This window comes from Bombus terrestris, chromosome 16 (assembly GCF_910591885.1).
Source record: "Bombus terrestris chromosome 16, iyBomTerr1.2, whole genome shotgun sequence".
Classification (NCBI taxonomy): domain Eukaryota; kingdom Metazoa; phylum Arthropoda; class Insecta; order Hymenoptera; family Apidae; genus Bombus; species Bombus terrestris.
Genome location: NC_063284.1, coordinates 1742010 through 1760079, shown reverse-complemented (window position 1 = coordinate 1760079; position 18070 = coordinate 1742010). Strand labels below are relative to the sequence as shown.

The following is an 18070-nucleotide window of genomic DNA, read 5'->3' as shown; positions in this document are numbered from 1 at the left end:
CTTGAAACTTTCATAATCGTTTCATCTGCTCCTTCAGAAAGATCATCCAAATTCTATGCGATTCATTCAGAAAACAAAAGAAAAAAAAGAATAGTAGAGAAGGGGTTATTATTGTGTTAGAAGAAATCTTACGAAATATAAAACTTGTTTTAGTAAGGAAAACTATTGGAAAATGTATCGTATAAAATGTAAAGCTTACGTGGTCCAAAAACACGACTATCACAATCTCGAGTAGACGAAAAACGCAATCGTATGTACGATTACAGGTGCAACGAGGCGATGCAACAGGTTCAGAAGAAGGTGGGGTAGCGCAGGCGTGAAAGTCTTTGGTTTCACTTGTATTCGAAGAGAGCTAGCTGCCGGTAGTAGAAGAGGAGTAGGAGGAGTCGAACGGATCCAGAAGCGAAATCGTGCTCGTGCCGCGCACAATGCGTCTCCTCGACCGACCGGAAACGGATAATCTCGATATCGTTACGAACACGACGCGAACGAACAGAAGTTAAATCTTCGAGACCGCCGAGTGTATAGTTTTATGGTGTTTTCGTGTGACTGACAGGTTCTTTGCTTCCTATTTCAAAAGTGTACAACTTATTTTAGCTTTCTCATGCCTTAAGTATTTTGATCAATTATTAACTAATTAGACGATTATATTGTCTATTACCTATTACGTATTACAATCTTAAAGTTGGTCATGGATTTTAAAAGAAAAATTGATATATAATCGATGTATAATAACATAAATGATATTTGGATCTAGAAGGATCGGGTATTCCACCGTTTTCATTTAAATTGACGGAATCTAATTCTTGATCTTTAGAATGAACGAGCTCTTCTATTAAGTTCAAATTTCATGTAGCTGATTTTTCATTCAACCCTGGATTTTTCCAATCTGTAGGTTCTGTTCTTTTTCTCGGTCTACGGTATCACGTTGTAACGACTATCTGAATAAAGAGTGTTCAAAATTCCCCTAGAAAATTCCATTGAATAGCGAAAACTAAACACAGACTCGAAGCAAGGAGCGGAAGCGACTTCTTCAAAGATTCCTATTCAAAATTCTTTCTCGTTTAATAACAAGGACAAGGTACAGACTGAAGATACAGGCCGAAAAGAAGAAGCCAGAATTTCTTCAAATATACCAGCGAAAATTCTGCTCAAATACAAAGACAAAATACTGAAGAAACTGAAAGGAAGAAAGCACAAGATAAGAATGCCGGTAGAGTCGTCAATATATTGGGATTCGATCGGTTCTCAGCGCTCTACTTCCGTTGGTAGCTCCGGGGATGCATACAGCTCTGGAAGTGCCAGCAGACACTATGTCGACCCGTGGGATTTGGAGAATTATGTGTACCTACGTCGACATAGTGTCGCCAATCTGGCGCAACAGATGCCGCTACATCATCGTCGACCCACCTATCGGTTATCCCAAGAGGCAGCGCCTGCTCAATCTGAATACTGGTGAGTGGTGGTGAACAAATTTCAAGAACAACCTGATAACGTTCTCATTAACCGCATTAGGGCGATGGAATTTATGCTCACTTTTTCGATCATGTTAAAGAGGGTTTTTTCCGATCATGTTAAAGAGAGTTTTTTACCGATCAAGTGTAGCACTTTAGTTTTATGATTGTTGTGTAATATTTGTCTTGTAGAGATAAGGATTTAAGTTAGTTGGTTGATAATAGGACCATTTGGTTTATAATTAAAGTATTAGAATTATATTTAGAAGATCGTGCAACAAGGTATACATTTTAATCGGAAAATTGGACAATCACGGCTGTTTCCCCTAATCTGCTGCTTCCCTCTTTACTTCCAACAGCGCACGCAAAGTGCTTAAGCGGCATTCATCTAAACACTTACCATACCCAACGCAGTGTAACTTGAGCAACCTGACGAGAAACGATACTTTCGAAAATTACCCATAAATGACCCATAAGAGACCGTGAATCTTCGCATCAGAGGACAAACAGACTAGAGATTGAAAGATCGAATAAATGTGAAACTACATACGTAGAATTTAAATCCTTATAAAAGAGACTTAATCCTTCTGATAAAATGAAAGATTCTCCTTGGTATTAATTTTTATTTCCTAGAAAAAATAAAATCGAGGATAAAATTGGAGATAACCGAGGGATAAAATTACAGCAACCTTATCCTTTGCATGGAACGATTTATAACCCTCTTCGGATTAATCTTCCATTCTCAAAATTACGTTTCTTTAACAAGGATAATTCTCGAAACACAGAACAGATACGATGATCGGTATCGCTCGCTTTCCAATTACGACACATCTATCTACGTTCCCTCTGTGTTCTAATTTACTATGCAATTCGAGAATGTTTGTATCGTTACACCATGTGGAACTGGGAATGTTAATTAATCCTGAGTGCTTGAAACCGATGAATGCCGTTAATCGAGCAGCAACGCTAGTAGTTTCAGTGTAATAAACAACTGACACTTGAAACTTGATCGGAATAAACACGTGTCGACGTAAAGAATAAAGAACGTGTAATTTTAGTTATTAGAACTGATTAGAGAACTTAAAGGATCGACAGATTAAAGAATAAAGAAAAATTCACAACGGTATATGGTAAATTGCTGAAAGTGGCGTAAACCATTGAATTCCTTCAACAGAACGCTCGCAAATAAATCATGCTCGCTGTTTAGTATAACACTCCTGATAATCCATCTTTCCACGGAATTGCGTAAAGGACCATATAATACTTCGTTTGCGAGCCTGATATTTTTCTTCTTTCTCTTCTCTTCTTTTCGTTCACAGTCTGTTTAACCCGATATATTTTTCATAAACTGGAATCTGCTCGAGACAGATGATATCAGTGGGTGCAAAGTAGGACGCTGTGTTCTTGAGCATTACTCTCGTATGGTAGTACTTATTAAACTTAACACATTGTCGCTCGATAGGGGGTAACATGATTTTCGAAAGCAATTGTTCTCTATAGCCACGCGAACACTTTTATACTTTCGACATTTGAAAGGGATACGAATAACGAAGGAAACGAAACATAACCTTAAAATTGAATGGATAATCATTGAATGGATTAGCTAATCCAAAAGAAAGTGAGGATATTTAGAATTAGGCGAATAATTGTACGATTGAAATTTTCATTATCTGTATGTTTTTTTTTTTTTTTTAATAATTACATTAAAATCGTAAAATTATGCTTAAAAATTATTGCCAAATTCTTGCGATATTGGAAAATTTAACAATTCACCGTAAGCAAACTTGGAACGAATGTTTCTAAATACGTATATCTGGACAGAAAAATTTGAAGATAGAAAGCAAAAGGTAGTTCTCGTCTAGTAAAATAAACCTTATAACACGATACAGAGACTTTTCTATTAAAAGCAACACGATTAGACGAGGATACTTCTGTGTTTATTAAACAACTAGTAATATTTTCAACACGTGTGAGAAGTTACCACAGCGAGATCAAAGAACTTCGAAAAATTTGTTCAAAGCGGGGCTACTTTATTTCTAAAGAGACAAAAAGAAAAGGGGAAAGATACGCGCGTAAAAAATTGCGCAACCAGACGTTCGAACGATCACGAGGCGCAATTACAATGGCATTTAATTGCCGGAAAGGGACACTTCCTTTAATCGTAATAGCCGTCCATTAGCGATGGAACGTGGTACATTGAACCCCGTAACGCTGTTTAAATCGATCATTCGGATCGGGTTTAGTGAAAGGCGAAATCCCTCAAGTGGTTTCGCGTTGCCTGTAATTCAGCGAAAAAACGGCGTGGCGTAGAGAACATTTCGAACAGAGATTGCTGCTGGCAAAAACTATGGCCTGCCTTAAAAAGGCAATTTCTCAGTTTGTTCTGTCGATTTATGGCTCAACTGTCTCATAACTACTGTGTAACTAGATACAGAGAATAATTGCACAGGGCGTTTCACTTTTTGATCTATAAATCTGTTTTAATTACCTTTCGAATCTTTTTTCAAACGTTTCGGAGGTCTATGCCAGTCTACTGGTTGTTTTTATTCATTTCTATTCTCAGACATCTTTGTTATTCCTATACGCTAGGTATTTCATCGTTGTCTGTCAGTTTTGAAGAGATTCGCTCGTTACGTTACTGCTACCAACTAATTTTTTCACTGTATTAGCTGAAAGAACGATCTAAATGTAAAATAAGATAGGTTGAAAATAAGCGAACGAAACGACCTTTGTATCAAACGATAAGTTAAAAAAGCTACTTTTAAGGAATATTCATCTTCCTGATACATCGATCACGTGTTATGAGCTGCATATATTTTTGTTCTATCGCCCGAAATAATAGTCTAACGAAAGAATTCGTTGCGAATTTGAAATTGGAGAAATGAAACTGCCTGTATATTGGAAGATAACCTAAAAATCAAAGTCCCTGTGTCCTTCGTATATTAAGCATAATCGATGTATTGTAATTGTCGTTGTATATTAACCATAGATGTTTGATTACGCGATTCGACTTTAGCACATTGTCTTTCGGACATGTATCATCGTCATTCGATGCAATTATAGGGTCGTACGAGACTCTGAAAATGAAAGTAGCGTAGAGCAAAAAAATTAAGAGAGCGGCTTGCGTAAAATGTTAGAGTTTAGTCGTTAGTACTTCACGGTAAAATTTTAGTCGATTAGTAACAAAAAAAATTTCCGGCGAATTATTCGACAGTTCTTGTTTTTCACAATAACCCATTGCCTGATCATTACTATCTGAATTTACTGTATGATCCATGAACCTTTGTATGGACCATGAGCGTTTGTCTTGGCAATAAGTTTAACATTGGCAAAAAGAACGCTAGAACCATCGGAAATCTTTAATGACTGTATATTTTTAGTTTTGAGATAAAAAAGAAAAGAACAAAATAAAAATTTAGCGTGCGAATGGCAAAAGTAGCTGACGAACGTTGCAGGTACTCGTCGTCGGTGAGAGAACCTGGCTACGACGCGCCTGCTTTCGTGGAAGAATTGTATTGTGGACCAGCCAGACTCACGAACAATAGTTGCTACTATCATCAGCCAATCTACGAGGACGAAGTACCGGATTACGTCGCCCCTTTTCCGGTCTACGCGCCTCTCTCCGGTAAGATTAATTGCTTTTTCCCTGACAGTCCTCGCCACCCATCAAATCGAGGCCTCTACAATGAATTAGACACGGAAACAACAGAAAATGTTTTCAGAAGGAAAGCTAGAACTCACTTCATCTAGATATACATATGTATGTAGTTCTTTGATATATAGGTTTCTTTGATAGCTTTCTTTGATAACATTATGATAACTTTCTTTGATAGTACTTTGATAGACTAACAATAAGTAATTGAAATACTACCATACACTCGTTAGTGGTATACTGTGGTCTATAACGATACTATGGTAGAATAGTCTTTGATCCATGAAAATGGTTCACTATGACACAAAAGCTTAGAATTTTCTCGTGAATTTTTGTACCCAGTCTTGTATTTATAATTACGTTATCGACTTCAACGCGTCGATTTCTAGTAACTATTTCATTTAGTTGGTTTGTACTAAATAATTTTTAGCCCAGTTTGCTTGCTATATCTTCAGATTGTCAGAGCTTTAGTGTGTTATAGAGCTACTTATCTTTGAATAAGTTCTACACCTAATTTAATTTCTATACTTTCATTTAGCGATCACTTATCTATCAAATGGTTCATTTTATTCGATGATTTACTTTGATGCATATTTTATGAGGCACAGTGATCTGGTAAGCAGTTCAGTTCTCTGATAGATAATTCTCTTTGATAGGTTGGCTTTGTATCAATCAGATCGTTGCATCAGAGAACTGTCTAGTGATTATTTATCTGATGCAGCTGTATTGTAGAACATCAACGATCTGGTTATACGATTATATAATTAGAAAATTGATACGTCTCAAAGATAGACTCGACGTTAAGTCACTTTTGACAATCTATGATCTGTGAACGTTTAGATTCTTTTGTACTCTACACGGGGGCACGTTGTATTCTGCAATTAACGCTCTTACATAACATTCTAATATTCTAAACAATGAGAATATCCAATATCAGAACTGAATCAGAATGAAACCACTAAAGAACCACGCGCAACATACATTCTACTCTGATCTGGACCTTGAAAACGGAAGTTCTAGGTCTTTAAGCAAGTCTATAATTATACTGACCCGATATTCCTGATCAGAAAACCGTGATACCTACTGATTTTCACTTGCTTTCACACAGTTCGTATTCAGTATATTGCATTTTCCGGCAATAACGTTCCTTTTTCCTCATAAAGAGTTTATGCAAGGAAGGATGTCTCACAGGAAGAAACTCATCTGAATACACATTCATTAAAGCTCTCTCAATTTTTTGCTGTTAACTTTAGAATCGACTAAACAGATGAACGACGTAGCAAGTGAACCATACGATCCATATCATTATTTCCTGCAGATTTCTCTGGCCCGATTTCCGAGTTTATCCGAGAAATATCTCCACGCCATTTATTATATATCTGTTATATTTCTCCAGTTATAGAATAAAAATTGTTCACGATTTTACGAGGTAAGCTTTTAATCAGTTTTAATGCAGAGCTCGGACGTTTTTAAAATCGAATTTCCGCGTCCTGAAATTCTACGCTGATCTGGCATATTGTAATTCAAATTTTGATTTCCAATTCTTTCTCCGATACATACTGCCTGGAAAAATAAAAACTAATAAATATGGAGCGTATGGATTTATACCAGAATCATTCTATTAAAAATCCATTATATCATATATATATATTATATATTTAATATAATGATATAATATAATTCCTTAATAAGATGAACAATTTTTAACAACACCATGTGCTATATATACGCGTATCCTGTTACATGTATGTTTATGTGTATCCTAGATTTTTCCTGCAGCAATAGAGCACGTAATTAAGCAAAATACGTAATCAAAACTGTACCTGACTATTATTAAGTGAAACTATAATTCGCCTGGTCGAAAACCACAAGTCGCGGTGAAGCGCGTTTTCTCTGTCCGATAATTGATATTCCTGCACGCAGTGAACTGGTTACGATTCAAAGAGATTATGCAATTGGCGCGTTGTATCGGCTCTGCGCGTACCAATGCGTTTGATCAAGGAACAGATTTCCGTTTCGGGTCCGGTTCAGGAATCCCATTAATGGTCGTGTTACGGCGAACTGGACCTTGCCGATGGCAACAAACCAACCGTTTCTTCCTCCTTAACCGGTGCGTGTCCATTTCTTCTTTCTTTTTTAACCCTAATACTTGTAATCTATTTTAAAATACCTGTTTACAGTATTTTAAGAAATGACATTTTTCGGTTCAATTATCATAGAGTTTATTATTCAAAGATAGGAGACCAGCTATTTTTCCATTCATAACATTCTATTTAATATCGTAATAAATCTTTTTCTGCTGTGGCCTTTTGATACTCGCAAGTGGCTGTGTCAGTTCGAATGTTTGTACCCGTTGGGTGTGTCTTGAAAGCGACTGCTAGGAATAGAATTGATTATGAGTGATTGCGCGTAGTAAGAGGCAATCGTAAATTTTCTAATCGAAAGTTGTATCGCGTGAAATCTTTGCTTTGTTCGGGGTGTTTCGTGTATGATATAACAGAAAAGTTTCGATGTACGTATCGAAAATACAGAATTTATGAACTGTGAATTCATCATGCACAATACGAGAAGAAATATTCGAAATTGTACATGCGTGTTAAATTACATACGCGTACACATATTTGGCAGATGTGTAATTTCTATGCAAATATAAACAATCGACACAATCGTCTGTGTTGATTAAAATCTCGACCATACACAACTCGTACGTGAAAATATACTGTATGCTCGTTATACGTGTTCGACGTTGCATATTGCCGCTTATTGACCGGCAAATTTTATCTCAAACATTTTGCGAGTGATAAAGATAATTGGAACGAAACGATTATGCAGAGAACGATTATTTCCGATAATACAAAAGCGCTACAGCAAACGCGTTTCGATATGCGTCGTATTTTCATAGGTGCACGCGTCACAATTTCTATCGTGCCCTAGAAAGTCCCAATGCTAAATCGTGACACGCGGCGCTAGTGTCGCATCCTCGCACGATTTCGACACGCAATTATTTTTCTGCGGCTTTCGATTGCCTCTCTGCTTTCACATGCGACTAAATGGACTCTGTGTATGTATAGAGGACTGACAATGAGAATCATAATGATATAAATCATTATTGCCCACTGTTATTTTTCTATTTTTTTGTTATCATCTTCTGGGTTTATTGTCATAAAAAATTGATTGTATATCTTTCAGGCCAGGTAGACGTACGAGGGCAGATGCTCTACAAACGTTTTCTTAACTCCATCTAAATCTTCATTTGGCTATTGCCATTTCGCTTTCTACATAATTCTTCTACCTCCTAAATCAGTATCAGTTGTCAACACCATTCCCATACCGTACCATCATCGACACAATGTCCCATTGAAACACGCATAGACAAGAAATTCTCCTTTTACCTCAAATTGTCTCTATTAGCCGACTTTGAAAAAGGAAACAGAAATTGTAAGAGGAGGTTGTTCTGACTGTCGTGCGAGTGCGTCAGAAAGTGTCTAAGCGAAATTACACGTGTCATCGCGAACGATTTCCACGTCCTCGTTCCGAATCTCGATACGAGAAAACGCAGAGGAAGGCGTCGCGTCGGTGGGCGTCGAATCCGCACGTTCCTCCGCGCCCGGTCTAACGTCAAGTCTATTAAACGAGAACACGTAACGAGTCCATGTAATCGATTTAAAAATATTTATATGGCTTTTTTCAAGTGGTCTTTAATGTCGTTTCAGAAGCGAGACACGGTGAATTCATGGAAGACCATAGGCGATTTGGACACAAATGCAAGTCTACGTCTATGGGAGAGCTTCATAGGTATTCGAATTATTATCAGTCTTGTACATTTATGGGAAACTTAAGGAATTTACAAAATATACATAATACGTAAAACTATGTAAAATATCCACATTAGTATAATCGATGTAATATCCAATGGCTGAAATTCTTAGTCGAATTTTCATTTCTTTAATTGTCTTTATAAAGACACGAAGTCTAGCTGTTATAAATGATTTTTATGTTAATAAACGATTGTTCGGCGAGTTTTATTTTCGTTCGTTTTTAGAGATCCATATGTGATTTTTTTTATTTTTCTAGATCCATGAGCGTCGACGCTAACCTTCCGCCAATGGATTCTATAGAATTAGGTAAGCAATTTCAATGATCATAGTTCTTCGTGATTTAGAGATCTGTATCAGGTATATCGATGAAACCGATGCCGTTGAAGAAAAGAAAACTACAAACTTTTATCTAGGAATTACGAAACAAATCCCAATCAAAATTTTTATTAAAATGTTTCATTTATAATCTGGAATACTGCAATTTTCCCTATCCAGACAATAGTTTGATATTTTTCAACGATTTATTTAAATGATACTTATTTCATTTCTTATTAATTTGTTTTCACAGATATACCAGATTATCGTTCTCAGCAAGAATACACATCGATGGAACAAGAGAAATACATGGTAGAAATTATTCCACCACCTCATTTGGACCTAAACACATATGGACATCTAAAAATCGATTACACGAACAGCTGGAATTCTTTGAATCGAAAAATTCGAAAATAATTGCTGATAAGATTTTTCATTTCAAAGAAAGCATTAGATTATTCTTCGGATATACCAATATATTGATACTTAGAAATATCGCCAATTATTTATGTAATATAACACAAGTATGTACTATTTAAGAAACTTAAAATCGAACCAAAAATTATTCATAGTTTAATTTACTCGAGTATACGAAAATCAGAAGCTAACTTTTCATTTAATACAAATACAGTAAATTAATGTATTTTATATCAATCGTAGTATAGTTGTGTCTCGTATGAAAAATAATAAATGCTAAATACCTATTTTAAGGAATATCTATTATAATGTCTCTGTCTTCGTGAAATAATTTCCTCTTCTTCGTAGCACAGTTTCTATTTCCAGCTTCATTGTCGTTGCGCGCCTCCAATGGCACGCTATTGATTGTTTCTATGTCCAATTCTGGCCATCTATAGTTGATATCATCGGGAATGTAAAGTCGCACGAATTTAATCTTACGAATATAATACTTAATAAAGAAAGTTGAGAAAATTTGAATATTACAAAAATGTAGCAAGAAGATGGAAATAAAATTTCCTTGTAAGTTGATTGCAATAGAAAGTTTAAGATTAACAGAAAAATTAATATTATAAATGTATAGATAAATTACGAATTACGAAATGTAATGGAACAAATTAAAACAATTCCAAAGTTATAAGAATAAAATACATATATAATTTGAACTAAAAGCTCGTAGCAATACCTAAAGAAAGACACCTTCTTTCTATTCTTTCCCAAATTCTTTGTACGTTCTCTCTTCTTAGATTCTCTCTGATTCAAAGAAAAAAAAAAGGGGGGGGGAGAAGAAACATTTGGTTCGTAAATAAAGTTGCAAATTTCGTGGATCATTCTTCAAGTAGAAAATATTAAATTACAGATGTGGAGGCCTGTTTTCCGTTCTGCAGCAACATTCTATATCTCTGTAGTTCGTCAAAGTGTTGCTGCTTTAGCAATGCGACGTTCTCGTTGTGTTTCTCTTCCTGCATCACTAATTGGGCTTTTAAAACTTCCAGTTCGTCTTGCAATTTGCATACTAAGTTGACAACGATATAACTATCATTTTATCGCCTACTTTGTTATATAAATAAAGTAAAACAAATAACCATATCGCTGATTACTTTGCTAAATAAATGAAATAATCATTTTACTTTGGTTGTTGTTTCCACCACGATCTTCCGCATTGATCAGACGCAAATGATCACACTGTTCCTTCAGCTCTTCATTTGTTTTACGAAGATCGTCCCTTTCAGTCTGCAATTTTTCAACGATTGACTTGTATCTATTTTCTAGAAGCAGATAGGTCGTGGAAAGTTTCTCCAAATTCATCTGTAACCTCTCGGAACGTGCTTTTTCTATCGACGTAGCCTCCTCTTGCATTTCACAATAAGCTTTCAACGCGAGGTACGCCTGTTGATTTTTAGAAAATTAGAAAACCGATAAATCGAAATATTGAACGAAGAGAAATGAACTTTTGTCACACGTCTCTGATTCTCGTGAATTCCTCGAGAATTCCTTGTAATTCACAACCGATATACTCTTGTTCCTCCATCTTGAAATACCTCGAATCTTGGAAGCAGCTGAGAAACTCGAATCAAAACAATTACCTTAATAGTGGAATAATTTTCATTTGGAAAATTAGAAAATAGGTTATTCGGGAATTGATATTTTTTTTTTAATATTTCTTTTGAATTGTGTGTACATTTTAAATTTTCAAGTAAACAAATTGAGTTAAATAGTGAGATTATTAAAAGGATTTGAATTTAGAATGGGCACGAACCACGTGGTTCGTGTCTGAGATTACACGATAGAATCAATCGAAGAATATTCTAATACATTGAAACGATATTAACCATATTACAATTTGTTCTAACCACTAAAAATTGTTTGAATACCATCTTACTGGTTTTCTCACTGCGTTTCATCGGATACCTTTACAATCTTCTGTTTTTCTCAATACGAATAATTCTTTGATCTAAAAAGTATCTCGTAAAAGTTTAATAAACATTTATAACTAACTGCGAATACAAAAATAAAAGGATAATGTCGAAAAGCTGGAAGGAAGACAAAATTAATAAACAATACACCGATAGATAATCGTAATGAGATAATAATTCCCGCCTAAAACATTTTATCCAATAATTATTTATTGATATATAACATGAGATAAAATAATAATTATTAAAAGCTTCCTGCGCGGATTATTCACCGACGTATAGCGTTAATAATAAAGTTCTCTCAATTAGCAAATGAACGCGTTAAAGGCCAGAGGATAACGATCGTTTTCCAATGAAGTTGTCCGCGAGCGTGTTAACGTTTCGTCTTTTTTTCTCATTTGACTTCGTACATCGTCGACAAAATGACAGGAATTCCCTCGGGGCTGAAAATATGCGATGCAATCTAAATCCACGATCACCGCCAGCCACGAGAACGAGGAAAATGAATCGATGGAAGAGTCTGTTTTCGAGCAGATATGCGACACGATATTCGTTCTGATACCAGAAGGTGTGTGCACAATTTTCTAAAAGAAAGAAAGGAGAAAAGGTTGAGGGATTTTTCTTGAAATACGGCGCTCCATGACGTTTCAGCGAGTCGTTTATTTTATGAATTTATCAGAATAAACGGAGTTCTCTAGAATGATAGCTATTTTCCATGACAGAATTTTCAATGTTTCGTTTACGAACTATATCGATTCTATATCGGTGACTGATGACTGTAAACTGGCCATAGATGCGTATTTATGATGGGGTTCTATGACAGTGCCGCGACTGAAGCAGCTGTTCCTAAGTTGGAGCCAGCTAGGCACCGAAGACAGAGTACAATTAGACGCGAAAGTGGCCAACTGGTGCTGCCCTAACAGGCGACAGCTATACAAACCTTTGCAAGAGGCGTTGGTTCGCTGGGAAACTGTACAGGACACTCAAGGTTACTTATTATCAGTACAAAACTCAACACTTCGATTCTCTCATCATTTTTCACAAATATGGTTCATGGTATTGTTACATCTGTTAATTCGAACGCTCGTTTATTACGAATAAAATATCTCGCTCTTTATTAGTATTTTTACTTCTGATATTTTCCTTGCTTTCGCTTAATTCTTTGCAAATATTTGAAAAACATTGATACCAAATAGTTGATGTATTAAATATTTACTGCAACATCCACCATTGGCAAAATAACAAAATATTCAAAATCCCTTTCTTTCCGATACATGTATACTACTTTGTGTAAATATAACCTATACGTCACGATCGTCGAATTGAAAAGAAAAAAAAAAAAGAAGAAAAAAAAATAGAAAACCTCAACCGCCTGCAACTCTCGATGAATTATCGATTCGGGCCACGATTGATTAACACATGATTATTCATGAATTATAACAGGCGCTCCCGGTTGCGAGCCAGGTATGGTCTCGTTTTCCTGTGATCCTCAACTGGAGGAGGAGTTGGTCAGCGTTATTTACAGCCTGGAACTTTTGTTCAGCAAAAATCGACGAGGCAGAGAGATCGATATGGACTACGAAATTGGTCGATGCACGGAATTAAGAAGAGAGATGTCCTTGAATCTAAACTGCGATGGAAATCTATGCTCGATTCTCGGTGCAAAAGACAGGACACCTCACTCTGTGCATAGTTGCAGCTACATAGCCGATTTTAAACGACCTGACGAAGAACTGAGCGGTTATCTGACCAATTAAGGATCGATCGTTATATTTCAGCTCATTTTCATCTCTGACGTTCTGTCTAAATTTATCGAAAATTCTCTAAATGTAGAAACACCGATCCTTTCTTTTGCGGACACCTTGTATACGGTTATTCTGGATGAATTTCTTTAATAGGAGAGACGAAGTAGTATAAAGTATAACGCAAGTGCCAACAAATATAAAGAAGCGTAGTTAACTAGAGTAGTTTGAAAAGAGGTTAGGTTTCTTTGCGATAAAGAATTATTTTTCAAGGCATAGCCAATGAAATTTTACGATGAAATTATAAATACACCGGGAAAAACTAGTTAATAAGAAACCATTCGAACGACAGCGATTTTATCGAAAATACCAGAGATAATATTTTATCAAACGAGTATTATAGTTCTGTTGATTAAAAATACAATGTATGAAATAAACTGCTAATTTATCTGGCTTACTGTAATAAAAGCGATAAATACTTGTCAAGGTAAAGATTAATTAAAAATAACTCGATTCGGATGAATCTGCTATCTAAGATAAACTAAAAGTATCTAAAAAAAATTGAAAGAAAAAGAGGAAAAGTTACTTTAGAAAATTATCAAAATAAGTTGACAATTAATTAGCGACATAAAATGTTTTATTATAACCATCGTTATACGGTCAAGGTGTACGAGCATACATTTAGATAACATGATTCAATACGATAATGAAAGATGTCATAAAATCGTATGTTAATTCTCGCCACAAAAGTCACCTTGCCTATCATCAACACTATTCATCTCGTATCAATCCTTTTTTTCGTTATCATTTTTTTCTTTTTATCATTTTCTGTTTTCTTTTCTAATACATTTATTACACAGCAGTAATGAGTTTATTCAGGACGAACACTGTTTCTTACGAGAGAAAGGTAAACGTTATGTAATACGTGTACACATGAATTAACCGCGAGAGCAAGGAACATCCTTCATAATCTCTCACTTCGTTATTCTTCGGACTATAGTTTTGTGCAGCTTGGCAAACCAACGGGAACGCAGCCCTTAATCGTTCACGACACTCATCATCTTTAATTATTATTTACAGAAACGTCATTTAAAATCAGACTGATTTCGAGTTGGATCCAATGCGGTCCCTGACTTCGGTTCCTTCGTTAATACGCCAAAAATTTGCCTCAATGAACAATGTCTAGGAGAACTTAACTTATTCCAGATCGCATCAGGCTGTTAAGTACCATAATAGCTCGCTAGATGGCGGCTACAACGCTTTAGAAGAATCTCGAGTGGGATCTGGAATAATTAAAGTCCCTTTTTTATATTTTTTTCCTTTTTCCATTTTTACATTTTTGTTTTTTTTTAGAAAAATTCACGAGTCTAGGACCACAAAGGAGGAAAGTTTCCTGTTTGAAACACGATTAGCTATTCTCCTTGCGGAGGAGAGGGTCGCTCGAGGTCGAATTCAGTTTGAATCACAGCTGTCTGACAACTATCATCCAATAGTTTGATTGGACGAGTTTCTATTGCTACTAGTTTATTTATTATTATTATTATTTTTTATTTTTTTTTTATTTTGGACGATATCCAGCTTCTAGGGCCTTGACGAAACAACTCTCGAAGAAACACTCCAGGCAGTGACTGTTCTCTAGCATTCTGTGGTTTCTTGAAACTTCAAAGACGTCTGAATTTCATTTAAACGAGATTGCTGTCGAGTTGAACGTGGTGTCGCCGGGTTTTCTTCATAGAAGAAATCATCTGAGGGGAGTTTGTATAATAGTGACGATATTGCACAATCTCGCACTGATACTTGGACACGCGAGTCTGAATTTATAAAAAGTCCAATTTTGGCGACACCAATCTCTCTCCTCGAGCTGTTTCGCTATTATGGCCGTGATACTTGTACTTGAACTCTGGCTCGTTCTTCAAGATTACATAGCACATCTGCAAGCAGACTGTTTATTTGTCTTGTCTCAACCTAACTTAGGTTTCTTGTGTTCCTTTCTTAAATTAGAAAACAGTCCGCCCTAAGCACCTTGAGGAGTTTCAAACTGACAATTATAATTCTTTTCGGGGCTCTTCTCTTGCACAATTAAATTGATATTGTTAAGCTAATGAATTCCAATTACACGTCATATTGATTACAAAAGATAGAATACAACAATTCGTTCAATTCGCTAAATACTACAACACTTACAATCCAATTACTATAAACTGTAAAAAAAATTGAGTTTAACCATGAATTTGTTCCACAGTGTTATAGCATCTATAGTCCATTACTAATGATAAACAAACGAAACCAGTAAGTAAAATTTTGTTCGCTTCGCTAAATATAATAATATTGACAGTGCAATTGTTAGTTACATTAATAACCAATTATGCAAGAGGGCCAATTGTCCGACCAGTTGCTCAGATACAAGTATCCTCAACGAGTGAGACTCGACCAATCCAGTGTCAACGAGATCCCTGGGTTCGGTCAGGACAGCTTGCACTTGCTTCATCCTTCGATCCTTCCACGAAAAGCGAATACTTTGAAACTGCGCTACAACGCGCATCAGCTATATAGAGACTGATTCTCCAGATTGAGAGAAAGAATTTTGTATTCAAGCCTTGCTTCTGTCCCTTTACGAGACACTGAATCATCTTTACTCGTCAACTTTTAGGTTTAGATTTCTATCTATGCATAACACAGGCCAAGAACTATTGACAAGACTTTTGATAATTTTCGTTGAGACGATTAGAGAGAGGAGCCAAGGCTTTCTTCCATTTTCTCTCTTCAAGACGCGTGTGTCATCCTCGTTTTCACTTTATCTAAACGGTACGCTTAGTTTAATCGATATTCAGTTGATAGTACCATACCATGTGTGCCGCTAAATAAATACGTTTATTGACGAACGTCCATCGACAAACATTTGCTACAGTCTCTTGTTTGACAGCGTTTTATTGCTTAGAGGAAAACGTGTTGCAAGTAGACTGTGGACATTTAGGCAATTTTGCGTTCTTCTTGTTTTGGGTGTTGTACAAGTGAAATGATGGAATTTAGATAGAAATTTCGCTAGTTTACCTTGGATATTCTAGATATTTTTGTATACGTGTATTCCGTTCAGTTTTGCACATTTAAATTTCATATGAATGCAGAAAAATCCGCAGTCTAATCGTGACACTTATGTTTTCAAAAAGATAAGACACCACGAAGAACAGCGACATCTATCAAATGGACGTTCTACCACTATCAGCTATCTTCGCAGCCGTTTTGAAAGGTAACGCATAAATTATACCACGTTTGTAATTATAATCAACCATTTATAGTTGATAAAATCCAGCAGAAATTAATCGTTACGTGAACCTAAAAGGTATGGTCCCGAAGTGAGGTTCTGGCCATTTAAAAGTCGCACCATCGTGAATCAGTTTATAGAAGCAGGATAGCGACGTCCATGGGATTTTCGGGGAAAATAAGATCAGGTTTCGGTTATTACACTAAAAGTTATACTCCTGTTACGCTACACAGGCGCATAAATGATTGAATGACTTAAATAAAAACTAACGAATTAAACGTACGAGTAAAAACACATTTGCCCATACTAGAGGCTAAAAATTATACACACGATTCAACTGAGTACCATACACGCGCCATTATACACGATATTCTATAGATGAGACTCTCACCGCGAACCAATAACGTTTCTCATACTTTCTTCCCTTTTATATTTTTTCTTCGCTTTTCTTCCTTTTCCACCAGCAAGATATCAAGTTCGTATCGAATATTTTTGTTCTTTTTTTTTGTTTTTTTTTTTTGCTAAGTGATATTAGTTTTTCTTCTTGATACGAACCCTTCTTGCATAGGAAATTGTTTCAGTGTTTTTGTACGCGGAGGAGCGGCTTAGCTAACATAAAACTTGATAAGAGAGGATAACCGCACTTTCACCTAATCTTCTTCGCTATTATTCCTTCTTTCTTTTGTTTTTCCACAAGATTTTTATCATTACCTTTTCTTTCTTTGTATTTCGATTAGCTTCTGTTTGTTAGTTGCTTTATGCGATTTTAGCGTTTTATGGGTTCCACCAAACAATAGATAAATAGGGGTTTTAGAAATGAATTTCTCTATTCTTATTTCTTCTCATTGTTTTTTCCATTTCTCACTGGTTTCCTCTCTTTCTTCTTATTAAATAATTGCTTTTAATCGTTATTTCAATGCAACATAGATTTTTCTGTTATATGCCTATTCGCGTTTTAGGAAGAAAGTATATGAGTACACCTTGGCCTGAGATCAAATGACTAGCATTTCCGGTTGTTGTTCGCGCCACTGTTTTGGATACGCAAGCGGTCTTGGCGGCGCGGCCGCTTGCCTTTTACGCTCAACACTTCCCTCAGCTTGTTACTTCTGTCCAGGCGACCTCTCTTCAGTGCTTGGGTAGTCCTCTTCTCGTAAACCTGCACGTAATTTTCATTGACACTCAAAACTTTCATTGAAATTGATCTTCATAATAAGCTGCAATACGGAAAATTAATTTCTTTATATTTGGAAGGATCGAGCTTTTCAGTTTTAAGTGAAAGTTAAAAGTAATCTGATATTTGAATTTTAAAATGAAATGTTTGGCTATCGACAGGTCGTTATCTCTGTTATACTTCAGCAATGGGCACTTTGGTTAAGCAGGCATATTAACTGATAATCAGCGTTGGATTTTGAAACATGAATTTTGGCGACGAGCGATGATGATAAAATAATTAGC

General features: G+C 35.9%; 4 protein-coding genes across 11 annotated transcripts in view; 2 read left to right on the top strand and 2 right to left on the bottom strand.

Annotated features, from left to right (window-relative positions):
* The first annotated feature begins 337 nt into the window (after positions 1-337).
* On the top strand, positions 338-9953 carry LOC100647320. Its single transcript, XM_003401623.4, has 5 exons — positions 338-1455; positions 4910-5079; positions 8820-8901; positions 9181-9230; positions 9493-9953. Exons 1-5 carry the CDS (start codon positions 1208-1210, stop codon positions 9654-9656), a joined length of 714 nt encoding a protein of 237 aa, XP_003401671.2. The 5' UTR covers positions 338-1207; the 3' UTR covers positions 9657-9953.
* Positions 9790-11958, bottom strand: LOC100649120 (protein Hook homolog 1). The gene is made up of 5 exons (XM_012317570.3): positions 11158-11958; positions 10826-11084; positions 10553-10710; positions 10381-10448; positions 9790-10087 (listed from the first exon to the last, which is right to left on the bottom strand). The coding sequence occupies exons 1-5, from the start codon at positions 11224-11226 to the stop codon at positions 9946-9948; spliced, it is 696 nt and encodes a 231-aa protein (XP_012172960.2). The 5' UTR covers positions 11227-11958; the 3' UTR covers positions 9790-9945.
* On the top strand, positions 11959-17235 carry LOC100647520. Its single transcript, XM_003401625.4, has 3 exons — positions 11959-12179; positions 12435-12599; positions 13055-17235. Exons 1-3 carry the CDS (start codon positions 12068-12070, stop codon positions 13366-13368), a joined length of 591 nt encoding a protein of 196 aa, XP_003401673.1. The 5' UTR covers positions 11959-12067; the 3' UTR covers positions 13369-17235.
* LOC100647641 (tumor protein p53-inducible nuclear protein 2) overlaps positions 13973-18070 on the bottom strand; it is a 20620-nt gene continuing 16522 nt past the window's right edge. For 5 of the 8 annotated variants that reach the window (XM_012317583.3, XM_012317582.3, XM_003401626.4 and 2 more), the window contains one exon: positions 13973-17771. In XM_012317583.3, coding sequence (XP_012172973.1) covers positions 17616-17771 — 156 coding nt within the window. In that variant the 3' untranslated portion in view covers positions 13973-17615. Of the gene's footprint in view, positions 17830-18070 lie in introns of all 8 variants that reach the window. The other 3 variants (XM_048413164.1, XM_012317587.3, XM_048413165.1) reach the window with 3 other exon arrangements.

Coding starts and splice junctions, on each gene's coding strand:
- LOC100647320 (XM_003401623.4), top strand. CDS start 1,208: ATGCCGGTAGAGTCGTCAATATATTGGGATTCGATCGGTTCTCAGCGC. Junction 1,456..4,909: donor CCTGCTCAATCTGAATACTG/GTGAGTGGTGGT, acceptor CGAACGTTGCAG/GTACTCGTCGTCGGTGAGAG. Junction 5,080..8,819: donor GGTCTACGCGCCTCTCTCCG/GTAAGATTAATT, acceptor ATGTCGTTTCAG/AAGCGAGACACGGTGAATTC.
- LOC100649120 (XM_012317570.3), bottom strand. CDS start 11,226: ATGGAGGAACAAGAGTATATCGGTTGTGAATTACAAGGAATTCTCGAG. Junction 10,449..10,552: donor GAAAACAGGCCTCCACATCT/GTAATTTAATAT, acceptor TCTTTGAATCAG/AGAGAATCTAAGAAGAGAGA. Junction 10,088..10,380: donor AAGAAGGTGTCTTTCTTTAG/GTATTGCTACGA, acceptor TATCAACTATAG/ATGGCCAGAATTGGACATAG.
- LOC100647520 (XM_003401625.4), top strand. CDS start 12,068: ATGCAATCTAAATCCACGATCACCGCCAGCCACGAGAACGAGGAAAAT. Junction 12,180..12,434: donor ATTCGTTCTGATACCAGAAG/GTGTGTGCACAA, acceptor GTTCTATGACAG/TGCCGCGACTGAAGCAGCTG. Junction 12,600..13,054: donor AACTGTACAGGACACTCAAG/GTTACTTATTAT, acceptor GAATTATAACAG/GCGCTCCCGGTTGCGAGCCA.